Genomic DNA, 26,651 nt, shown 5'->3' on the forward strand with positions numbered 1-26,651 from the left:
AACAATATTTTAAATAATAAAATAGCATTTCAAATAAAGATTAATAATGGATGAAAAATGTAAATTTTAGTGCTCAGGAGCTATTTAGCTCTCACCATTTCCTCTTGCCAATCCACTTGTCCGTTACCGCAGACTAATAGGAAGAGTAGCTCCATCAAATAGATTGTTTAAGTTGCAGGCCTTTAGATGATCCTTTAGGGCCTCCTCAGACAAGATTTAGTCAACTGTCCCTACTGGCCTTGCTTCTTTTCCAACTAATGTGATGCTTCCGTGACAAGGATTTGGTCTTCAGATTCCAGAGCAGGCTTTCCAAGTCAAGTTCCAGGTTGAATGGAATACACAGCAAATGTTTCTCTGGCTTTTTCAGTCCTGCTAATCAACAGCATGATTCAATATCTGTACTGTCTGTTCCTTATTCTGACAAGCACAATCTAATAGATGGATTGGAAGGAGTGATGAAACACTGTGTTTCACACTGCGAGTGAAGGGGGGAAGGAGAGAGAGAGAGGGAACGCACTTGGAGTCATGTGAAATACGGTCAGATTGAGCTCTCTGAATCTAACATATCAAAGCATATGCAAAGCAGTTTTGTGGTAAATGGTTAGGGTTATAGACTTACCACTTACTTACTCTTCAAATTCTAAAGGTTTGAAATCATCATTTAAATTTCAAAGAAACTCACACAAATTAAAATAGGGGGAAAAGGATTCCTGCACAGCTGTAGCAAGCTATAGTTCCACGTGGTAGATGCTACTATAAGTATTTCCTATCTGTCAAGTTTGTTGATTCAAGTCTCTGACAGCTTCCTAAGAGGAGGTGAAAGAATTCTGTACCTGGTGGATTATTTCAGAGGATCAGGCAGTTTTCTACCTGAGTAGGAAAGGATGAAGGCTCTCAGGTTAAATTTCAGGTAAATACTTCCTCCTGCCCCCACTAACTCCACCTGCAGTATTTAATCCGGCCTTCAAAAGAAGAGGAGAAGCCAGCTGTTATTTAATACACATCGATGAAGTCATAGAAAGGCATGTCACAAAAGTACCCTCAGAAGATTCTCATCTATGGTTCTTAGCCTGGATTGACGGAGCACAATTTTATTACCCAGTCTTTTCCAAACTCGCCTCATCTCAGAGTTGCCTATGATGGGCATTGTTAAAATACAGATTCCCAGGTTCTTCCCTTAGAAGTTGAGATTCAGGACATCTACGGGGAAATGGGGAAGAGGATGGTGATGGACTAGAATTTATAACTTTAACAAGTTCCTTTTGTGTGTCTCACAAACAGGCAAGTTTAGGGAACCCTGATGTAACCAATGTAAACTTTTATTGAGAAGAGCTGCTTGACAGTTTCAAAGTCAGAGACAACACATCTTCTCAGAGCTTTAGTCATGCATATTAATATTAGTTGGTTTTGAATGTTATTAGTAATTCCTATTCTATAACCAATAAGTTACTGCAGCGGTATTTTTGTCTAGTGTCTTATAGTGAAGTACATTACAATTGCCAATCGCAGAGTGTCACGCGGGGCGGCCTGCGGGGTCTCAGCTCCCGCTCCCCACACAAGAACACAGGATATGGTGAGGCCAAAAAGGAACACCCACGGAGCCGTAGGTAGGGGAGTCATACCCCTATAGTCTCACTGGAGGCTGGATTCACACGACGTGGGACCTGCTGTCCGCTTTTCTGCCAACTGACCGACTCCACTTGCTAACTGCAATCCGCGCTTGCAGGCTCAGCCACCATCTCCTTGCTAGCCCCCACTTGCTGCTAGCATAGCCATGGCAGTTATATTAGTGGCCAATGGCTCACTGGTTACAGCTGACGGCCAACTAGCCACAGCTGATGGCCATCCAATCACAGTTGATGGCCATTTACTACCTGAGCCAGCACCTTTCCACGTGAGGCCGAGAGCCTGGAAACTGTACTCCTGGCTCTGTCCCCACACAGAGTAAAATCATTTTTTTTGCATGAGTTAGGAAATCAGAAAGAGTGCAAGGTATTAATCTAACGTGTGTGTGTGTGTGTGTGTGTGTATGTGTGTGTGTTGTTCCAAGTTTCTTTTGAACTTTGAAAAGGTTTTGACTCACCAACGTTCTCATCTATAAAGTTGCGCTAGTAACGAATGCCAACTTCCTAAGTTTCTATGAGGACTGAGGGCCAGAACACTTGTAAAGCTCCCAGCACAGTGCCTGCCTAGCACACGGTAAGCATTCGAGGAGGGTAGTTTATTGTTGATATTGTCAGTTATATACCAGAATTGAAATCGTTGCAATCAAATGGTAGTATGCCTAAAAGTTTGCCTCAGTTTTTCATTTTTTTATAAAAGTTATGTCCTCAAACAATTTAGTTCTGTGCCATCACCTGTAATTCCACCCAAATGGGATTTTTCTAGAATGTCTAACCTGTTTTATTCATAACTCTCAGAATTACAAACTCTGCAGACGCTTTGTTTGGTCTGTACATTGGAAAAAATGAATTGGTTTCAACATTTGCTTATCTAGAGCGTTCACACAAAAACCTCATCTCCACTTTTTCTAGAATAACGAGGTTTAAGTGTTCAGAACCCCTTGCTCTCCTGCAGGAGAACCTGGGAGTTCAGTAGGGGCTGCCCCTTTGAATGGGGCACACATGCTCCTGCTTGTTTCTCTCCTAACTGATGTGACTCATCTGACCCTTGTAGATATCTGAGTTTGTCACCCCTACACCCATGGTGATGTCGTATGTTCTCATATATCTTTGGATTGTCAGCACTTAGACAGCTAGGTCATGATGGATGAACTGGAAAAACAGCCACTTAACTGCCCCTCACTCTACAGACTATTCCCAGCCAATCAAGACAGCACACCCCCAGGTGAATAGGAGGTCTGACAATTAAGTTTGAGAACTTGTTGCCACAATGTTGCTAACCTTTTTTGATATCAGCAGGATTATTCATTATGAATTTGTACCAACTGGACAAGCAGTTAACCAAGTTTACTATTTGGAAGTGCTAAAAAGGCTGCGTGAAAAAGATGACCTGAACTTTTCACCAACAATTCATGGCTCTTGCATCATGACAACGCACTAGCTCATATGGCACTGTCTGTGAGGGAGTTTTTAGCCAGTAAACAATAACTGTATTGGAACACCCTCCCTACCCACCTGATCTGGCCCCCAATAACTTCTTTCTTTACCTGAAGATAAAGGAAATACTGAAAGGAAGACATTTTGATGACATTCAGGACATCAAGGGCAATATGACGATACCTCTGACGGCCATTCCAGAAGAAGAGTTCCAAAATTGCTTTGAAGGGTGGACTAAACACTGGCATCAGTGCATAGCTTCCCAAGGAGAGTACTTCGAAGGTGACCGTAGTGATATTCAGCAATAAAGTATGTAGCACTTTTTATAGGATGAGTTCACAAATTTAATTGTCTGATCTCATATCTACAGAGCCCACCTTCTATGATTCTTCAACATCTCCTGACTGAAGTTGAATCCCTAGCCTGGCATTCAATTCCTCTGTACAGTCCAGTTCCACCTTCCTTTTCTAGCCATATTCCACCCTTCCCCAATTAACGCAGCTGCAGCCCACCCCATGCTCTGAACCCACCTTATGCTTCCCCAGCTCTGAGCCTCTGCCCTCCCTCTATAACCCTTCCTTGCGAAAGCTTACCCATCTTTTAAGTGCCACTTCCCCTATGATGCTTCTCTAATTTCCCCAAGCAGATGTGATCCCTCATCATTTAGCATTGCTATAATCTTTGGTTTATAAATATGAAATAGCACATATCCCATAGTACCTTGTACTATGTAATTCCCTTAATTCTGCCACTTGATGCGCAGGTCCCTACCCACCCTGCAGTACCCTATGGCAAAAACCATGTCACGGTCATCATAGTACCACCAGACTGAGTGGCCAACATGCTGTTAGGGATGCTCAAAATATTTAAATACAGGAATACATTTCCATGCGGAGGAGAAAATGCGATTAATTCATAATCTACCTTCTTCCTCATCCTATTACAACATGAAAATTTACTTTTTCTCAGTTTGTTTTGAGCCCTCCCAATAAAGCTTAAATGAACATTAGCCTTTATCATACCATTTATTTGCTGTCTTAGAGTTTTAGTTTCTTTAACTGAGAAATGGGGATAATACAACTTCTAGTGCAGTCAAAAGGATTCAACGAGTTAATGCAAATTAAGGTGCTTGGCATAGAGCAAACATTAAGTGCATAGCTGTTATTATTATTTCTAGAAACTCACCTAATATTTAGAAACCAGTTTAGAAGTGGCTTGCTTCGTTCTATTTTTCTAAAATGCTTCTTAGAAAAGGGCAGATCAGAGGTTGATGTTTGTGTGCCCTAGACTAAGGAAATGTATTTTGCTAAAACAAAAATGGGTTATTTCAAATACCAATGGTGCAGGCAATAGTAGCTTTTTTAAAAGTACACTTTTATAACCACCAGGGTAATGATTGTTTCAGGAAAAGATTACCAATGAATGTTCAAATCATTAGGTGAAAGTGTGTCGAGGAACAGAATATTTGCACAGCCTCATGGATTTATTCCACAGATTACTTATTAATTACAAAGGGGAAAGCTACTTTTACATTGAAGAAATCTGGTGGCCGTTATTTCAACCAAGTGGTCAAAATTAGCATCACCAAAGAAAAACCGTAACTGACATTCAGTAAGATTTACTTTAGCAGAAAATAAAAATAGATAGAAAAAAAATCACTGGGACTATTATGGGCCAAACTGACCCTTGAGATGTGAGGCAATGAGAAGGACATAACATCACCTATGTTGTACACATATAAAAATGAAAAAAAAAAAAATAACCTGACTCTACCAATGAGGGAACAGCCAGACAAATCCAGATTGACAACAAACTACAAAACGATTGACCTAGACTCTTCAAATAAATCAGTGCCATAGGAGACCAAAAAAAAAAAAAAAAAAAAAAAAAAGAAAGGGGGATGGTGGGGGGAGTCTTTCTAATTTAGAGTCTAATAAATGCAACGCATGGATCTTAATCAGATCCGCTAGAGGGAAAGTAAGCATAGCTGTAAAGATTCTTACTGGGACAACTGATGAAATTTGAATACGAGCTGTGTATTGGATAATAAAAGGTCGGGAAAAATACATCTGTGACTCAGTTACATTTTGATTGATCAGCTCTTTCCTGAAGTACTTTGGTAACTAGGAATCCATATGTTTTAAGACTTACAAATGTGAAAATTACATGTGATATGGTTGCTCCCTTGAGTTGGATCAGAGTTTTTGTAGAATGTGTAGTTGGGTTATAGTTGTATAAATGGGCATAAGAACTTAGAAAAGAACAAAGCGGATGATAATAGCTAAGGCACGGAATTCGGTGAAATAATTTGTTGGGACAGTACGAAGTGCACCCAGGGAATGCTGGGTAAATGTTAACCGATGACAATAATCAGCAGAAAGTCCCAAAGTGGGGGTCCTTGCTTTGATTTTGGGAAATTCTGCCTAATGAGAAGGGATTATAAGTCAAATCATATAGCAATTTCATTCTCTTTTCAGGACATGGATGGCCAAGCAGCCGGTAGGAGCAGTCCTGGCCGTCTCCATCAGAGACAGTGGTGTATTAGTCTCAAATAAGGGGAAATTAAACAACTATGTGGAAGACTGGCTGGCAGTCATTAGAGTAATTCAGTATTTGGGCTGCCTCTGTGTTTCAGGGGGTGATAGGAGCTATTAACAGCTTACTTTTAGTTTCAGAAGCCAGAGATATTTTCATTACTAGTGTCCTCAGGCACAGACTTTTTAATTTAAAAAAAGAAAGGAAGCTCTGGATGGAAATAGCCCATCACCACAGGAACGTCTCCATAGCAGAAACACATTATAGTTTACCTGTCAATCTTATCATCGTGCCAGTTTGACTGTCTGGAATGAGGAAGTAGGGAAGAGAGGTGTTGGCAGGGCTGACAGAGGAGCCTCCAGAATCACTCATGCTGTGAAAAAGCTGAGGGTTTAATTCCAAAGTGGTTTGAAATCTCAGGTGTCTTACCTCTTTGGCTAATAAGAAAGTGATCATCTGGCCCTGAGATTTTCCCCTACTTCTTCCCAAGCCATAATGCACTGCTTTTTGGATCTTTCGGACAGGTGTTATGGTAGGTTCAAGGTGGCTAAAAATTCTTTGTCACTGTCTCGATCAGAAGGTGGTTATTATTTTCCCTCCCCTTGAATTTGGGCTGGCTCTGGGTCTATTGAACCAACAGAAGTTCACCTAGCCGTTCCAGGCCTAGCCTTTCAGAAGACTGTAGCTTCTGCTTCCTCCCTCTGGGAACACTTGCGCTTGGGACACTCCCTCTTAGAACCCAGCTCTCATGCTGGGAGGGGCTCACTCCACACACACCCAGAGGCCCACAGCCAGAATCAACTGGCAGTCCCGTGGGGGCGCCGTCTTGAACATCCCAGCCAGTCACAGCCCAGATGACGTCACAACCCAGAAGCAGCTCAGTGAAGGCCAGTCCACAAGAGAACCACACTCACAAGAGAGAACAAAATGTTTTTTCAGCTGCAATCTTAGTGTGATTTGCACTGTAGTAATAGAGAACTTGAAATTGTAAACAAAAAGTTCACAAGAAGGAAGATTTATCTTGTAACCAATGCAGAATAACAACGCACAAGAGAGGATACTTGTTGAGTGGAGACAGAACTGTTCAGAACAGGTGACAACATCCTTATCCATTAGTGGGTTTTGACCTCAAAACTGGCCTCAGCTTTTAGGCCTCTTTTTGATGTTCAGCACAGAACATTTTAAAGAGGAAAATTTCATTTGAATATAACCTTACCCCAACATGTGTGTTTCACACAGACCTTGTTTTTTAAACAGAGTTTATTGTATTTAATACATTATAAAATTTGAAAAATTGTAGGAAAGCAGCAGACTCAAACTGGAGCAACTCTAACAAGTAATAATTCTGGCCCCTTTGCAAAACTGATCAGTTTAAAAACAAAGTAAAGTTCACATCTGTGAGGCAAACAAAAAGTGTGACTTCTGTACAAACTACATTTAAAATGTCATGTCTAACATCTTTTGAATGCAATGTGCTCATAAGAGTTTTTCTGACGTCCTGCCCGGTCCCTGCCTAAAGAGAGACATAAAACCTCCATATGCAAAGAAACTCAATTCAAGGTATGTTTTTCTCAAAAAAAAAAAAAAAAAAAGGAAAAAGAAAGACAAAAGAAAAAGAAACAATGGATGGCTGTTGGCAATGGAAACTGTAAGGAGATGCGTCCTCACTGCTCATGGCTTGTTTATTGGTCAGAGCCCTTGGGAGGCCCAGGACACTTCACGGCCATCACAGCACCAACTGTAGCTACCACCTTTTTTCTTTACTGGTTTTTTTTTTTTTTTTTTTTTTTTTGCATTTCCTACCTTTTGACATATATATATATATGTATATATATATATTTATATATTTTTTACACCTTGAGGATATCACTATTCCAATTGTTCCCATGTGAATACAGGTGTGGTCTCTATTGGATATAAATGTGTCTTTTATTCAATTCTAGGTCCAGGACTTGGTTTGCTGTCCCAACTGCATGTAAATGTCCCTTTTATGTTTTGTCCCCTGTTATTCGTTATGTATGGTTTTTCCTTTTTGCATAAGAAATATGTCCGTTTAGTCCAGAGGCTCTTGCTTTATCCGGATGACAGAGGGCCCACGGGGTGTTCGCCTCAGTTCCCGCCGCAGGACATATTCGCTGAACTGAGACGAGTCCACTCCTCCCCCACAGGAGCCCACGATTTCAAATCCTCTTTGCTGCAACCTCTCGAGGACCTGCGAGGGACCAAGACAACCATCTGGTTAGGAGTGAGATATGCCCTTTGGCGACACAATCAACCCAACGAACTGTCCCAACGTTTGAGATCATGTACAGCTCTGGTTAAGCTTATCCAACCTCTAAATCTCTTTTGAGTTTCTGCTTTCAAATGAAGATTCTGGACTAAAGGGCAGGAGGGAAAGAGCAAATGTTTCTAATACCTAAATTGTGCCTATACATGTTAGCTTTCCACATGCCAAGTTCATTTAATCATTACAACCACTTGGCATAATGGGTGGTGTTAGCTCATTTTATAGATGAGAAAAATTGAGGTTCACAATTAGTAAGTGATGGAATTGGGTTTCCAACTCAGGTCTGTTTGGCAATGTGTGACACTACCTTCTCTGCAAAAAAAAAAAAAAAAAAGGTTTCACATTTCAAAGCTCACTTACCACAAAAATATATTCTATGAGATGAAGGATATGGAAAGTCAGTGATATTATCTGAATTTACTAACCAGTGATTCACTCTCAACTCATCCGCTTTTAACTCTGCCATTGTTCAAGTTTCCCAATACCCAGTTGATATATTTCAGCTTGGAAGATTGATGTCATTTCAAATAGCAGAACAAATGGACTACTGGAGACAATGGAGGTTTATCTCCAGGTTTTCAAGTTTGTGACATTTGGAATAGATTTATTGCCTTGCGTGCATTCAGGAAGGCAAGAATAAATGCAATGGTGATATATTAAAATATATATCTGAAATAAAGAAATTCTACATGTTTCCTATAAACATAAGCCTAATCTATTCCTTAATTCTGAAATCAAATACCTAATGCCAGAAAGATCCCCGGGTTTGTCACTACACACTCTTAAATGCCATAAACAGTTCCTACCTACATCTCTTAGATAAGCAAAATTAGAGGAAACTGAACTCGAGCATTCTGTTTCTTTAGGAATCCAACAAATCTTAGACTTGCAAATAATTAAATTACTTCTATACCTGTCTAAAGGCAAGATGACAACCATGACTTTAGAAAAATGTCTGCCTAATGTTTTTTTGAATGAAGTAAAATGTTATTAAATAACTTTCAAAATGTAGCCAATGTAAAGTGAACCCTTACTGTTTTTTAAAATTATCATTCTTTTGTGATCGCCTACTTTTATATGGAGTATAATCTATCTTGTAAAATAGGTTATTATAATAGATAAGATTAGATATAATATCATAGATAATACTGGAAAGCAAGAGTATGCTTTCTGAAAACTAAAACTTCAACTGTTGGCAAATTGAAGCAAAAGTCCTCATGAGAACAAAATGACCTTCTACCCTGCATGGCTCTGTTTCTGGAGATACAGTCACAGTGCATACCCATGCATACCAGTCAGGAGAAGGACAAAGAAGACACTCCCTAAGTTCAAAATCAGTATGTGCTTTGGTGAATAAAAAGGCAAAGAACAGCTCACTCTAAGATTTCCCCAGTAGAGGCAGGAATGTAGCCTCTCAGCAAGAAAAAGTCCGGTTTTGTTTGGCCAAACCATCTTACTGGAAAGGAGTCACTGCTGCGATGAGGACAGAAATTACAAAGGTAGAGGAAGCTTTGAACGATAAAGAACTGAACTCTGATCACGTCTTTCAGTTATAGTGGCTAAATTGCTAATATAAGGAAATCCCTAAGCTTCCCTCCCCCCGGGAGTTCAATATGCATAAGATAATTATTCAATATGATCCAATGTTACCTTGGATGTGGTCAAAGCTTATTCCAACAGAATGCAAATAGCTTATGCTCCTTGGCCATTATTTTTTAAACATCTATAGCAAAGTTCCTTAATGTTAATGATCATTGGACAATATTAAAATCACTCCATGGGGTCTTGGGTCTCAGGTGCTTTATCTGGAAGTCTCTGAAAGCCTAGAGGACGGTGCCTATTTCTTGGTTGGTGGAGCAGGAAGCTAGAGTGGGTCCTGGCTGTGTCATATGACAATGTTAATCCACGTGAAAATTTCCACATCTCATCAGACTTGAATGATGAGGAAACTTGTCAGGCACATGAATTTATGTTAGTTATTCAGTGGCCTGAGGGGTGGGGCAGAGGCTTTCCGTATGAGAGATGGAGCCTTAGAGAAGTGATGAAATGCTGTCCTGGCTCTGAATAGCTCGGCTCTGCCCCTTCCTCCGTGCAGAGGAGAGCAGAGGGGAAGGGCTGTCAGGAGGTCTGACTCAGGAACACTGCATGGGTGCACTTCTGGACCTGGACACCCCCCGAGAGTGTGTGCCTTCCTCTGGCATGGCCCAGGCTTAGCTTCTGCCAACAGTTTCTGCTGTTCTGCTCTCAGACATCTGTTCATCAATTTAAAAAATTATAAATAGTTGTGGAATACTCAAGAGGCAGAATGACAGAGTGGGTGCTTCCAGTCTTTGAAGTTTGGGAGAGGTTTTGTTGGGTCAATATTGATTGAACAAAGTCATGGGCCCATTCCAATTGAAAAGGGGGTGGAACCCCCATTCCATTGGCTTCAAATCGTTTTGAGTCATGTAGACCTGGAGTCAAGACTCAAGTATGCCTCTGTTTTCTCATCAGCAAGACAGAGGGATTAACAGTGTTCGCCTAGCAGGGTTGTTATAAGAAGACAGTGCATGCACAACCCTGAGCCCAGGGCTGGCACATATTAGTTAAGATGATGGCCATGCCCACCAATATCTGAGGCACATGGCACCATACGTGGTGTAAACCAAACTTCTGAATTCCACCCTTAAGTCTCCTTCTCCCATAGATTTCTCCATCTCGGAAAATGGCAATTCCATCTAGTTCCTCCATCAAAAATCTTAGCTTCCATCTCACAACTTGCAGCCATCATTAGAAAACTTTGTTAGTTCCACATTCAAGATATTCAGAATTGGACACTTCTCAACTCTTGCTTGGATCATCACTTTCCAACTGGTCCCCTTGCTTGCACTGTCTTCCACATGCTGCTGGAATACTCATTTTCAAATCTGAGTTGCATCACGTGACTCTTGATCAAAATCCTCAAATGGCTTTCCATTTTACTCATGCCAACAAATGAACCAAAACCCAAATAAACCCAAACCAAACATCCCAGAGTACTTACCACCCTCTCTGAGGCAATCCACAATCTGCCCCGGCTATCGCTGGCCTCCTGGCCCTTCCTGTCCCAGCTACACTTTCTTCAAGCTACACTAGCTTTCCTGATATATTCCTCAATATGCCAAACATACTCCTATATCAAGGTTTTCAGAATGTGCTGGTCCCTCTGCCAGATACTCTATCCCAGATATCCTCTTCTCACGACCTAACATTTTTATGTTGGTTATTGTTTACCCCCGCCGCTCCATTCCCATAATGTAAGTTCCATGAAAATAGAGCTGTTGTCTCTCTTTTTCTTTTCTCTATCTCCAGTGCTCATACCAGCAACCTGGAACATAGCAGATGTTCAATAAATATCTGTGGAACAATTGAATGAATGCTGTAGAGGGGTGAATATGTGTATCTACCCAACAGAAGCGTTACCACAAGAGAGTTTTCCAGTTCTTTGGAGGAAAGATACCATGTGAAGGCAAGGTTAAGTAACAGCATTAAGAGTGACATTCGATGCCACACGATGTATGACAATGCTATACCTGGACTGAGTTGAGGTGACAGTAGCCATTCAGGGGAAATCTGATGACGTGCGTTGAGTCGTGATTCCAGCCTGCGTTGACAGAGTTACACATCACGTCGCCGATCTCTGGAAACACTTCTTCTATCAAGGATTTGTCACCACTGAGTGTGATCCTTTCTCCGAGGTCCGGGGCAACACGTACCACGAGGCACTCACAGGGCCTTGAAAAGCGACCAGTTTCTCTGTCCTGCTTCCATCTTTCCATCTCCAATAACATGGGCTGAAGCTGAAAATATTTTGCCTCTTCATATAACAAAGTGTAGTCCTGAAAAAAAAAAAAACCCACACATTTTACAGTGCAAAATACAAACAGAAAGTACTGAAAATGGCCACATATAAGAGGACATTGATGTAACACCCCTGTTATATCAATAATCAAATCTGGGTGTAAATTTTTCACTTATAACACATTTGTACAGATTTAATTTTCATTCATTCATTCATTCAGTGATTATAAAAGGAACTAAGAGTATTAAGAGCCAGGTGGACCCTCTTTTAAGTGCTTTACATGAATTAAGTCCTATAATCCCCATCATTGCCCAGTGACTTGGGAACCATTATTATTCCTATTTTGCAGATGAGAAAACTGGGACGTGAAAGGATTCACCCAAGACTTTTCTCTTTTCCTAGGAAAATGCCTTTGGGTATTTAAAGTTTGGTCTCGGATGGAACCCAACATTGACAGAGGTGAAGGAGGCAGAGCTGTGCTCCTTTCCCTGGAAGCCTATCCTCCAGGTCACCTTAAGGGGCAGCTCCAGAACTTCTCGCAGGAGAGTTGGGGGCGGCGTGCAGCGGCAGTGTGTGTATGCCTGGAGGGTACGCTGCGTTCTCCTACACTGGGGAGTCGATCTGGGATGGTTTGACGGAGGCTGAAGGAGATAGGGAGGCTGACACAACGCCCTCAGCCACCCATCGGTGCCGCCCATCATGAAGTGACAGAGGCAAACAACATTAGGCCGTGACTCCTGTCAGACGGAGGTGCAGTAAGGGAAGCTAGTCCAGTTCTGAAAGCGCCATCACCCAGTCTTTAGGCACGGTTTCTTTTTCTCTTGCCTTTAAAAAAAATCTATTGAATTAAAACCAAAATCTAACGAACAGGTATTAAGACACACAAACAAGCCACTGAAGGGGAGGACAAAGCCGGACGGGGGGAGGCAGCCACGTAGGAACACTGTCATCAAGCAGGTCAATATTATGTCTACACGTAGCTATGGCCACAATCATCTCTGGGTGTGAGGTAAGTGGATACTTGTCCAGACACGTCAACTGAGAACATTTTAATCAACTGACGTAGGCATTTCTGTCTTCGTTCCCTGGGCTGCCGTTGGCAGGCGGTGCCTGGTGGTTGCAGGGAGGCCAGTGCTGTAAGCCCAGGGCGTGAGCGCTGTCAGAGGCCTCTCTGCCTTTTGGAAGGGATGGAGCCTGGGGAGAGGATGCCCACAGAACGGTTTTTATTCAGCACTTGGCTCTTTCTCTTGCAAATGGAGCAGCAACAGCAGCATTATTGAAGGCTTCCAGAGAACACAGTGTGGAGAGGTGAGAGAGGACCAGTAGGCCTCCAGCTGGATCATCCACTTTCTATTGAGAAACCTGGGCCCAGCAGAAGATGCTATCGGCGATACTCATCAGCCGAATGGGCTGCTGGTTTATTCTGTCCTCTCCTTGCAACTCCATCACTACAGGAGCCTCAGTTCCCTACAGGAGAGCCTCCCATTGCTCTGAGCATCTTCATTTCCCTGCTTAGACTCCTGACCCCCGGAGATACCGTTTGGTTTGAGGACTCAGAACTAGGCTGAGGGGTGGCCACTCTTAAGACCGGGCAGAACTGCGGTTCCCTAGCTCAGCCTGAGGATAGGAGCGGGGAGACTTCAGGTGCCTCCTGGTCGACCTGCGGCCCCCCGCTACAACGGCCTTGCCAACTTTGGAGTACACCGACATCCGGTATGTACCTGACTTTGTCAACTGTGAGATGATGACCTCAATACTTTACTTACTTATCAAGATGACAGCTGTTAAAAAGATTTACATGCTGCTTTGAAAGTTACACAAGCAACAGAAGCGAGAACTCCTGCTACTGCTTTTTATTTTTCTATGAAATTTAATTACAAATTTCAGCACAAGGAAGATTTGGACTCCAGTGAAAATATGTATTGTCTTTCTAGAGTCATCAAGTCCTCAAATCTGAAAGATACTTAGAGCGGTCTCTTGACCAGTCTTGACCCGATGGAGGAATCCTTTCTAACATCACTAAATAGTGACCATTCAGCCTCTGACTGATTGCTTTCAGTCATGGGAAGTCAACTACCTAATAAGGCATAGCATTTACTCTGTAGCTCTGGTTGTTGTAAATGTCTTCACTAAAATAATCTGAATTTCCCAATAAATGCAACTTATTTGTCCTAATTCTGCCTTCTGGGATTTCAGTGATTTTAATCTTTCCTTGACATGTTAATCCTTCAAACATTTGAAGACAACTGTTAGGTCTCAATATTATTCAGTCTGAAAATACCCCATCTTTTCAGCTCCTTTTTATTTGTTATGACTTTGAAGTTTTTCAACATCTGGTATGTACTTGACTTTGTCAACATGTTTTCTGAAACCAAACCAGAACTGAACCTAATACTGTAGATGTGATCTAATGAGTGCATTAGATCATTAGATCACAGCCTTTGCTGGGTTAGACACTCTAACCACTACTAATGCAGTCTGTATTAGTTTCCTATGGCTGTTACAACACTTACCACACAAATTTATTGGCTTAAAAGAACACAAATTTATTCTCTTACAGTTCTGAAGCCAGAAGTCTAAAAAGGGGTTATTGAAGCTGTGTTTCTTCTGGAAGCTCGAGGGGAGAATCCATTTTCTTGTCTTTTCCAGCTTCCAGAGGCTGCCTGTATTCCTTGGCTTACGGTCCTGTATCAATCAGTCCTACCTCTGCTTCTGTTGCCACATCTCCTCTTACTTTGATCTTCCTGCCTTTTTCCATTCATAACAACCCTTGTGAGTACATTGAATCCACCTGGACTATCTGGGATAATCTTCCTCTCTCCAGATCCTTAATTTAATCACATCTACAAAGTCCTTTTTGCCAGGTCTAGTGGCCTATTCATAGCTTCCAGGAATTAGGAAGTGGACATCTTTTGGGGGCCATTATTTTGCCTACCACACAGCATAAGACTATATTAGCTTTCTTGGCAGTGCCATTACTCTTTTCACATTTTGCTTACAGTGAAATCCCTATGCCTTTTTCACAAGAGCTGCTCTTGAGCATGGTCTTCCTCATTCAGAATTTGTGACAAATTTTAAATCCTCTATTATTTATCCCTCTTTGAATTGCACACTGTAGGTTCTGAATTGGTTCCAATGTACTGAGAAAATATGGATTCCCTTTCTCAATGTTCTAGGTCTCCCTCTCATTTTTGTGTCATTTCCAACTAGGTGTCCTGTTTCTATACATGAATCATTTCTTAAAGGACTGAGAGGACAGGCCTTTGGTCAGATTGATGCTCAGGTAATAAATCATGACTCTGGCTTTTGACTGTTCAAGCAGTTATAAAACCTGTAAGTCTAAGATCATCCAGCCCATAATTGTGGCCTTTGCCCGAGTTTTGTTGAAATACCATGTGTTTGGGTGGGACGCCCGAGGGGGAAGGCTGCAGGTGTGAGAGGCCCAAGTCTCCAAATGGCCTAGATAGTCTCCTTGACTATTTAGGGCTCCAGTCTCCTTATCTGTAAAGTGTATTAAAGTTGCTGTCAGCCCTGATATTCTGTGAGTCTATGTCCTTGACAATCCCTGATCTACTAGTTTGTCTAGCATAATAACCCAAAGGCACTGAGGCTACCAAGTCCCTGTATGCTGACTCTGAATCTTCACCACCTTCTTGTTTCCTCTGAGTTCACAAACCACGTATGTAATAATACACTTGGAAACCTCACTATGGACTGACAGAGTGCCTCCCTACGTAATGTTCATAGTCATCATTATGTACTCTTGGAACACTAGAGAAACACTGGCTCTTATTAGACATTTGGCCCTGCTCAGTGATTTCTCAAGGACTCTGTAGTGTTATTAAAATGAAGGTTTAAAAAGGCTGCCCCAAAAGGTCATCTGGCACCTGGGACGTAATCTCATGGGCCTAACCTGGAAGTACTTCAAGTCACCAGGCGTTCGTTCTTTTACTCTCCTGACTACATGGGCTCCATTTCTTTACCACACGGTTCTGTCTAGTCTACGCTGGGGGGAGCGGACGCTAGACAACAGCTGAGCACACGGGTTTCACTCCTCCATCAGCTTCTGGCGCTGAATTGCCTCCAAGCGTCGGCCAGCCCTGGAACTAAAAAGGTTCCCTTTTGTTGTTGTTACCATTTTCTGCACGGTTAAGTGCATGCTGGCCATTCATTTTCCTGGCAGGCTCCTTTGTATTTGTCTTTCTCCATTTCCCAACGTACGCTTCTAACCTCGGCTCCTCCAAATGCCTGCAGAGCAAACTCAGTCCCGAGGCTGCTTTCTTTAGAAACCTCATCCTCCTTTCCTTACTCACTCAGGATCATTTCACTTTATTATCTAAATCCCATATTTTTTAGGGGTTATCATGTTTCCTTTCAGATTTTCTAGTCTTGTGCTCATTTCCTTCTGGTCTCTGAATCTTTTGAAATCTTTCCTCAAGACTCTGTTCTTATCTGACAATGCCCACCATTCTTTTCTTTGGTTTTTATAAACGCTAAACACTAGCCGACTCATTCTTTCATGCGCAAGGTACGAAGAGGAAATGGGCAGGAGTTTATGGGGCAGCAGCAGGTTCTGCCCCAGTTCTTCTTTTAAAGGAAATGAATCCAAAGCATCCACATTTGCTTTCAGCAAAGCAACTCCAGAATGTTCTAAATGCCACTCTTCTCTGCTCCCATGCCAATTTTATCTTCTCTAATTAAGAAACCATCGTCCATATTTCTTGCTTAGCCTCATATCTAGTTAAAGGGAAATAGGTTATTCACAGACCTATTACGTATCATGGCTAAATAATTTTAAAATCTTAGAGTATACATTTTAAAAATAATTATTCTTTGGGAATTTATAAATAGTTTTTCAAGGCAGAAAGGGCAAGATCTCATTTTAGAGATGAATAAACTGAGGTTCCCTAAGACTCTGGAGACAGGTATATGGAACAAGAAGGGAAATATGAGTGGACTTCAAAAATGCAAATGGGCCATGTTTCAAAAACTTATTTCTTGATTAAATTTTGGAATTCCGAAAACATTTTCCCTAGAGGGAGCAAAGTGATATATACAGTGGATTGGTTTCCTGTGGCTGCTGTAAGAAACGACCACAAATTTGGTGGCTTAAAACAACACAGATTTATTCTCTCACATTTCTGGAAGTCAGAAGTCTATAATGGGTCTATTTAGCACGGGGCTAAAATAAGGTGTCAGCAGGACTGCCTTCCTTCTTGAGGCTCTAGGGAGAAGCCGTCTCCTTGTCTTCTCCAGCTTCTAGAGGCGGCCCACACTTCTGGGTTTGTGGCCAGCAATCACATCACTTCCCTCATCACCTCTCCTTCTCTGACTCTGGTCCTCCTGCCTCCCTCTTTCACTTATAAAGACCCCTATGATTCCACTGGGTCCACCTGGATGATCCAGGATAATCTCCCATTTCAAGATCCTTAATCACGTCAGCAAGGACTCTTCTGCCACAAGATAATATAGTCATAGGTTCTGGGGATTAGGATATAGACACCTTTGGGGCATCATTCAACTTAAACACACAGGTTCTCATTCTCAAAAGGCAACTCAACCACTCATTCATTTTAAGATCTGTTTATGTGTCAGGTGCCATGCCGGGCACTGTGGGCACAAAGGAGGGTTCTTCTGTGGGGAATGCTTCAATTCCTCCCAAGGGCTCTAGAGCTATTCTCCTATCCCTGCTTGGGACAGTGGGGTCCTGCTCCTGGGCCCCTTGGGCAGTGCTTGCATCCCCAGAAGGCAGGCTATGTATATATCAGGGTACCTGCAAAGTAGATGTGCCAAGAAAATGAGGGGTAATGAAAATATTTTATATTTTACATGTCAAAAATAGCACCCAAGCAGTGGTCATCTTAAGAAAGAAATAAAGAAAAAACAACAACAACAACAACAAAACACACAAAGCAGATCTCTGCAGGACTTACTTCCCTGTAAAGATTGTTTTTTGAGCGGGAGGTTGGCCACAATAGTTTTTCCAGTGTTCACCTGTCCAGTGGCACCCACTTCCAGCTTTTCCTGTCTACTCTTGTTTTTCTGGGGGCAAGGATACCCAGCCTCAGATTTATCCTGATGGCTATTAAAGGAAACAGAAACAGGGGCAAAGTGTCCTTTCTCTACCCAGGCATGATCTCCACCCCCGACCCTCCAAATCTCAGAGAAAGATTACAGTATACATAGGTGACAATGACCAGGTGCTGATGGCAGAGCTGAAGGCAGATCCATCTGCATTTGGAAGCCACACCCTGGCTTAGCAAGTTACCTAGACACTACGCTGCAGGAGTGAGACCTGATGTGTAGAGTGTGGCCAGGGCAGGAGCTAGAGATGCTGGGTCTGGGGGTGTTGGGGGGGCTGGGGCTGGGGCTGGCTGCCTTGCCCGCCTCCCAATCTTTCTTAGTTCCTGCAGCTAGTCCTGCCTCTGAGGGAGGGAGAGAACTGGGCCTGGACAGGAGTACTAGGAGTAACAGTCTCTGTACCAGGGATGCAAATTTTACGTGGCAGCAACTGAGAGTACAGGCTGGAGCAGACATTCTAAGTGGGTACTCTCTCAGGTACTGGAGAAGAACGAACTTCTTGGGGGTCCACCCAACTCACCACTCTGCCTTCTCTGAGAAGGTCCGAACTTCAGGAGTGGGTACTTAGAAGCCATGTCTGTGTTGCCACAGATGATTGGCTAAAGCATAAGCATCAGAGCCAAACTGAACCAATCATATGGTCTCTCTGTAAAACCAAGGAAGGGAAAAGAGACCCTGGCATTGTTGGCACACAGCCAAATTAAGGGCAGTGCTCTAGAAACCCACAAAGTCTCATGACTGAGATCCTCAGAGTTCCACCTGAGAGATCTCTCCCACTAGTTTGATGAGATAAACTAGTATCCGTCCCATAAATACTTTCTTCCTCTTTTCCTGAAACTAGACTACTGGGCTTCAGCTGGAAGTGATTTTGACCCTAGAGGACATTGAGTATCTGGAGACATTCTTGGTTGTCATAACTAGGAAGGGGAGTGCTTCTGGCATCTAGTGGGTAGAGGCCAGGGATGCTGCCCGATAGCCTACAATGCACAGAACAGCCACAAAGAATTTAAATTCTACCACAAAGAGTTATTTGGCTCAAGATGTTCGTAGTACAAGCTGAGAAACTCTGAACTTGACAGAGATCATTTTTGATCAACCTAAGTAAGCCACCCTGATCAAATGGTCAGTCGTAGTGTCATTAACGGAGATTCAACCACATGTATTTGCAAATGTGATGTAATATGAAGTACACAATATCCCTGGGGATATATTCTCCCCAAGATGTTTTACCCCAACAAATTTTTAGATATAACTTACAGTTTACAGGACATAGAGGATAGAGAGTAATGAGCTGAAGTGCATATGACAAGGCAACCAGACAAATCCAGATGGTAGGACATTCCGTAGGGCAACTGGCCCAGTTGCTTTAGCAAGTTAGCATCACATGAAAAGGGACTATGGTAGATAATAAAAGGAAGGGACCTAACTGGATTCAATATGTGATCTTGGATCAAATACCATCTTGGAAAAACCATCTGTAAAGGACATTTGGGGGTCAACAAGGGAAATTTGAATACGGTTGCAGTATTAAACGAAATGAAATTTTACTAAAATGGAAAGGTAAAGATTATTGTCTAAAATAAGCATAGAAAATTCAGAAGGCTGTGTACTAACGTTTTGTCACTGACAATCTCTGAGTGGTGGGAATATGCTATTTAGACTATGTTTTCCTTGTCTATATTTTCAAATTTTCTACAAGGTACATATACTTCTTCTATAATATTAAAAGTAATTTAGGGGCCGGCTCGGTGGCTCAGGCGGTTAGAGCTCCATGCTCCTAACTCCGAAGGCTGCCGGTTCAATTCCCACATGGGCCAGTGGGCTCTCAACCACAAGGTTGCCGGTTCAACTCCTCGAGTCCCTCAAGGGATGGTGGGCAGAGCCCCGTGCAACTAAGATTGAACACAGCACCTTGAGCTGAGCTGCCTCCCGGATGGCTCAGTTGGTTGGAGCATGGGCTCTCAACCACAAGGTTGCCAGTTCGACTCCCGCAAGGGATGGTGGGCAGCGCCCCCTGCAACTAACAACGGCAACTGGACTGGGAGCTGAGCTGCGCCCTCCACAACTAAGGTTGAAAGGACAATAACTTGACTTGGAAAAAAGTCCTGGAAGTACACACTGTTCCCCAATAAAGTCCTGTTCCCCTTCCCCAATAAAATCTTAAAAAAAAAAAAAAAGTTATTTAAAAATAGGTAATAGACTTTTAACTTAAGCCAGGAATAGGTAAGTTGGGGGCTGCCTGCCATCAAATTTTTCCATATCTAGGAAGGGTGGACATTCATCCAGAGACCAGAAAAGATGTTAGCAACGGGGGGGGGGGGGGGGGGGGGGAGACACTTACCAAAGGTCCAAAGGTGTTCAAAATAAAAGGCTAGAGAGAGAATTTTGTGGTTCTCCATCAAAAAGGGAAACAGAGGTCTGGACTCCTGGTGTTACTGGGAACTAGAACTGTGCGTGTGCACATGCGTAAGCAGAAAATAAAGCAACAATGAACAAATCAGTATAACTGGTGGGGAGGGGAAATTAAGGGAAGAGGGATAAACAGTCATATCCATAACAAAACACTGCAGAGAAGTTCTACAACAGCGTTATCTGGAGAACAGATTCCAACCGCTTTCAGTGGGTACAGAGCACAAGTGGCTGCCACTTAAGCAGTGTTCTGAAATACAAAATTCCCTAAATTTTGTATTTGCAAATGTCACACGGGTATCTAGCTCAGTCAGCACATTTGCAGAATGGGATTTTTAAGGGGCATCAATCCGGCACTGAACTGCTGGAGAGGAAAGCAGGTAATCGAGGAATGCTCTCCCTAGCAAATGTTGTAAAAGAAATCCTCTCCACATGCCAAACGCTAGGTCCCTTTCCCAAGGTCAGGAAATAAACTCCAATGAGGAAGAAAGCACCTATTATATTGTTCCGGGACAGGCAGACTAAGAGCGCACCTGTGCACCTGTGTCTGTGATTCATACAGACTGACTGCAGCTGTTGGTGCAATTCTACCACCAGCCACAGGGCTGAACGGCCACCTCAGATTCCATTCTCCTGCTGCTCCTGCAGGTTCCAGGACGCCCTGTAATATATAGCGTGTCACCCAGAGGTTTCGTGGGAAACATTTCAGGGCCCTGGGATACGTGAGTTTCACTTGACATGCTTTTTATCTTTTTCCCAAAGCATGGGCTACAGCTAAATCCTCAGACAAGAAAAGGGTGTGTTCTGTACTTAGAATTGATGAAGAGCAGGTCTCTCAGGTCTCTGGGATCCTAAGGGAGTGAGAAAGGGTGACTGGGTGAGTCCTCAAGGGACCGTCCTCTGCAATCCACCACTGCTTAACCCCGGAAGTTCTTCCCTCCCCAGCATCTATCCTGAATGCTCTTGGAGGAAAAAGAATGCCTGCCATATTTAAATGTATTTAAAATACCTAGCTCCCTTTCTGGAACGTAATACAACTAAAAACAATTAAATACAGCTAAAAGCTATTATCATTTCTCTAATTGTAATTCCCCACAAATTGTTTTGTATTCCCTGGAGTCTGCATCTCTTTTAATTGTGAGAATGATAAATTCATCTATTACCCTGATAAGTAGCTTAAGATGATGATATTCTCTACATACAAGTTTTATATTTTCCATTTAGTCCTATGTGACTTTAAGTAGAAGTGAAGTGCCTTATATTAGGTTCTGGCCTCCTATTATCCTTTTGATCCTTTTCTGCTGTGTTGAAAAATCACTTTTCAGCCTCCTTTGCAGCTAGGGGAGGCTCAGTTCTGGCTAATGAGCTATAGAGGGAAGTCTACTTGGGATCTTCTGACAAGAACGAAGTATTGTTGCCCCTATTACCCACCTGGAATGAGGATGTTATGCCTGGAGCTGTGGCAGTCACCTTATGACCTTGAGGTGACAAGCACGTGGCTGAAACATCCACACAGAAACCAAAAAACCGGAGTCCTAGTCCTTGATAACATTACCGAGCAGATACCACTGCCAACAGCCACGGACCTCTGACTTCCTACGTGAGAAAAACAAATCTCCATTCGTTTAAGGCACTGTTGATCAACTATTCCAACACTTGCAGCTGAAAGCATTTGGAACGTACAGCTGGGTGTATAGTGTTAAACAACAGAGATGAGTAATTACAAATGTACTGCGTGTGACCACAGAGAATCAGGGGGATACAGGAAAACCTAAACTAGACTAGGCACAGGACGTCTTAGTAATGAATACAATGAGCCCTGAGTGACAAATAAAGGCCAGGGAAAGAGCATCAGGCAGACAGAACGGTCTGTTCTGAAGGGGGCAAAAAGATGGTGTGTTTGAGAAACCACGACGTCCCATAAGGCATATGTGTAGGGTAAGAGTCAGATGAGGTAGGCAGGGGCCAGAGCCTTCTGGACCTTGTGGGCTCTGACAAGGATACGCTGTTTTGCTCCATGCACAATGGGAGGCCCCTTATGAGTTTTAAGCAGGAGTGAGTCACGATGCACTATCGTTTTTAAAAAGTCCCTTGATGAGAGATGGGGTGGAAGATGGAGGAGGGGGAGAGGTAGGAGGTATGGCTATAAACGGGCAACAGGAGGGATCTTTGTGGTGATGGAAATGTCCTGTGCTTCCACTGTGTCAATGTGAACATCCTGGCTGTGATGTGGTACTGGAAGTTTTCAAGATGTTACTATTGGCGGGAACTGGGTAACAAGATCTCTCTGTTACTTCTTACAACTGCATGAGAATTTGCAATGATCTCAAAATAAAAAGTTTAATGGAAAAAAGTGTCTCCCGGTTTCAACATGGAGAGTGGATGAGAGAGTTGGGGGAGGGGAGACCCACTATGAAGCGACTCTAGGTCACCCAGAGAGTTGCTGGGCCTTGGACTGGGGAGGTGGCATAAGGAGTGGATTGATTCGAGAAGTATCCTGAAGGTACTATGGATAGTCTCACTGATGGACTGTATGAGGCAGGTGAAGAAGAGGAAAAAGTGCAGAATGACTCCGGGTTCCTGCCTGGAGCAGGTAGGTAGATTCTAGCATCTTTTACTGAGATAGGACATGAAGGAAAGGAGCAGGTTTCGTGGTGGTGGCGGTGGGGAAGGGGAGGTGGGCATGGCCAGCTCATGTTTGGGCAGCGTAATTTAAGTAGCCAATGAACTATCCAGGTGGAGATTCTGAGTGGGCATTTGGAAATGCAATCGCCTAAAAACAGAACTAAAAGTAAAATTTCCCTCCTTCACCCCCTTTCCCAACTCCACTGTCTTCCTTTCAGGAGAACATGAGAGAGTAAGAAAAAGTTCACAGCCCCCTTGCCGCTACATCACACATTCAACATTTCTCTCTCTGCTCGTTTAATTGCTCTCCCACACAGGGAAAACTTCACACCTAATTGGTGAATGCCTGTCATGGGTGGTGCCAGGTTTGATTAGTGGGGCTGAAGTCCGTGCCTCCATACAGCAGGCCTCTCCAGACTCCTTCTTGTGCCCAGGGCAGGGCTCAGCCCTGTTCAGCTTCATGTGGGGTCAGTACTTGTTTTCTAGAAGCAGTTCTGACTTTCTTCTTAGCCCTCTGTTGCACCTGCAGCTAGTGTGTGAAACGGTCTGCTGTCCTCAACTATGCAGCTGATCATCCAAGCAGCCTAGGGGCCTGCTGTCTAAGCCTGGCCAGCTAGCTTTCTCTGTGGTCGTGTCTGAGCATGTGTGTCCCCAGATTTAGACTGAGGGCTGGAGGAAGGAGACTTCACTTCGGCCTCTGCATAAGATGCTTGCCAGATGAAATGGTATGAGGGGAAGGCTGGTTTGAAAATTGTCATGGAAAGAAAGAGTATATATACAGTACAGTACATTAAAGATTGTCCTCGAAAACCTTCTAGGAAGGCGCTATATTAGAAAGAGACTCTCAGTACATTTTCCTTCCTGAGGTGGAAGCGATCATCATTGATGAAACAGCTGACTTTCATCTAGGAGCCATGCTGCACAAACCAGCTTCACATATCTTTAAATCCCGGAATCACGCCCAGCACCATTAGATGCACACTCTTTGAGAGGCTCTGGGACCTGCCATTGACTGAGGAGTAACAAGGTCTCAAGTCTTCCTCAGGCGCATTCCAGGGCTGCAGGGGACTGCACACCCTGGTTGCAGTTATGACTCTTTATTTCCCAGCCAAATGTATGTAGTTGTTTTCATGTAAGATAAATGTGTACATGATATGACTTTTCCATTTGGCTAATCATCATTGGTACAGGCCCTGTTGCTCAACATCCTGAAGGAGAAGATGGATGAGAGGTCCCCTGAACCCTTTATTAATTTGGGGTCTATTCTTCTACATCTTTTTATGTTTATACGTACATACACATAATTTTTTACATAAATAGGCACATACAATACATATTCTGAACTTAACATTTTCACTAAACAACAAAATTTTGGTGATTTCCCCTCCCACACACACACATCAACAGATAGAGAACTACCACATTGTTTTAAACCAGTCCACAGTGTGGATATTCTATATTTGTAAGCACCTGCCATTGTTGAACTTTTTTTTTTAAAGTTCTGTTCAGTTTTTAGTATTACAAATATGGCCACAATAAATATCCTATGCACCTATATCTTTGCATATTTATGTGACTATTTCTAGAAGATAAATCAATAGACATGGCACTGATAGATCAACGAGTATGTATATTTGAAAACATAAATACTACTGCTGACTTGCCCTCCAAAAATGTTTCATAATTTTCAATTCCCAACCACAATGGATATTCCCCCAGACTGTATATTATCAATTTTTTTAAAAAAAATTTTGGACAATTTGTTGGATAAAAAGGAGTATCTCATTTAAGTTTTGTTTCTCTGATACTAGGAAGATTGAATATCTTTTCAAATGATCATAGGTAATTTCTATGTTTTTCTTTGGGAAATTCTTGCAGGTTGATTTTTAGGAGCTCTTTTATGATAGGTATTGATCTTCCATTGCAAATATTTTTCTGGTCTGACACTTATTGTTTATTTGCATATGGTATCTTTAATTCAAAAAAAAATTTAAAGGATACCTTCTGGGTATTAAGTCTTGCTTAGGTAGGCCCTTTCTGCCTCAAAATTATACTTTTAGAAATTCCTTTGTATTCCTTTCTAATACTTTTACAGCTTTAATTTTTATCCTTATTTCTGGAATATTCGTGAACTTGTGATATGAGATAGGGCTCTGGCTTTACATTTTCCCCAAATGTCTGGGCGCTAATTATCTCAGTGCCAATTTCTGGTTATTCTTTTCCCACCTTTAGAACATATCAAATTCCTATACACACACACATCTGTCTCTGGACCCGATTCTCCACTGGTCTATTTGTAAATTTTATTTTATTTTATTTTTCCCCTTCTTCTGCCTCCCCCTCCCACCCCAATCCGGTTCAAGCCGTTGTTTCTCAGTCTAGTTGTGTAGGACACAGCTCCCTGGCCCATGCTGGTAGTATGAGCCTTGCGCCACCCCCTTCCCCGCTGAGGCAGCTGGTCGGTCGGCTGTCATCGGTTGGCTACTCACAGCAGCTCACGGCAGTTCTCGCCCGCTGCTGGCCACTCACACTGGCCACCGGCTGCTCATGGCAGCACATGGTAGCCCGCGGCAGCACATGGTAGCCCGCGGCAGCACATGCAGGCATCCGGCTGCTCACGGCAGCCCAGCTCCAGGGAGAGGCGTTGTTCACAGTCTTAGCTGTAGAGGGCGCAGCTCACTGGCCCATGTGGGAATCCAACCAGAGACCTTGGCAAACCCCCTGAGCCACTGGGCTGGCCTCTATTTGTAAATTTTAGCACTGTCAGAATGACACTTTTTTATTACTATAACTCCATAGTATGTTTTGACGTCCGGTAGGACACATCTATCACTGCCCACCACTGTTACAACCCACAATAATCTATTCAGCTATTCTTAAGCATTTTTTTCCTCTACACAAACTTTATAAATGGATCAAATTTCATTGTTTTTTTAAAAAATGTGTGATTGAAATGCATTTGCATTGAATATATAGAGTAATTTTGGGACAGCTGACATCTTAACAACATTGAGGCTTCCTGTGCAGGAACACAGAATGTCCCTTCATTTATTCAATTCTTCTTTTATAACTGTAGGTAGACATTTGCAGTTTTCTTAACCAGGCTTTACATTTGTCTTGTTATGTTTATTCCCAGGTGTTAAGAGTTTTTGTTACTGCTGTGCATGGTATATTTCCCATTATATCTTATTTTTCCATTATATCTTGCTATTCTATGGAGAACCTATTGATTGTAATATACTGATCCTGAACTTAGATGCTCTAATGAGTTCTTTATTAGTTCTAATAGTATTTAGTTGATTCCTTAGAATTTTCTTTTTAAAGAAGTACTTACAGCTCCAAAGATTACATTTTTGTATATTCCCTTTTAATATTAACACTTTCTATTTGCTCTTCTTATCTGATTCCATTGCCTCGACTTGCCAGCACAATGTGGGACTAACTTTAACATTTTTTACTAACTTGAAAGGGAACAATTCTAAAATTTTACTGTACGTATGTTTCCTTTAAATTTCTGGGAGAAAAAAAGTCTCTATTGAGCTAAGGAAGTTTTTCTTGTATTCTCTGCCTCACTAAGATGTGTCAGAATAAGCTTTGGATTAACCAACTTATTTTCAATGAATTATAAATGAATTGCAACTCAATTCTTTAACTAAAAAGCGGTCCTCTTGGGTAATATAACCTTTAATGACCATGTACTCTATTTCATGAAGAAAGTATAATCAAGTCAGAGACCTCTGATGCCACTCAAGTTGTTATATGTTAAAAATGTAAAACTAGAAATATGTTGAGGGGGAGCATATCAAAACAAATCATATATTTATGCTATTGGTAA

The 26,651-nt window shown here is 42.4% G+C and overlaps 1 protein-coding gene across 3 annotated transcripts in view; it reads right to left on the reverse strand.

Annotated features, from left to right (window-relative positions):
• Positions 1-7,258: 7,258 nt before the first annotated feature.
• Positions 7,259-26,651, reverse strand: part of KCTD1 (potassium channel tetramerization domain containing 1) — a 169,871-nt gene continuing 150,478 nt past the window's right edge. For all 3 annotated transcript variants that reach the window (XM_033087381.1, XM_033087382.1, XM_033087380.1), the window contains exons 4-5: positions 11,433-11,738; positions 7,259-7,806 (exon numbers count right to left, since the gene is read on the reverse strand). In XM_033087381.1, the coding sequence (XP_032943272.1) occupies positions 7,648-7,806; positions 11,433-11,738 (465 nt within the window). In that variant the 3' untranslated portion in view covers positions 7,259-7,647. The remainder of the gene's footprint in view (positions 7,807-11,432; positions 11,739-26,651) is intronic.

This window comes from Rhinolophus ferrumequinum, chromosome 19 (genome assembly GCF_004115265.2).
Source record: "Rhinolophus ferrumequinum isolate MPI-CBG mRhiFer1 chromosome 19, mRhiFer1_v1.p, whole genome shotgun sequence".
In the NCBI taxonomy this organism is placed as follows: domain Eukaryota; kingdom Metazoa; phylum Chordata; class Mammalia; order Chiroptera; family Rhinolophidae; genus Rhinolophus; species Rhinolophus ferrumequinum.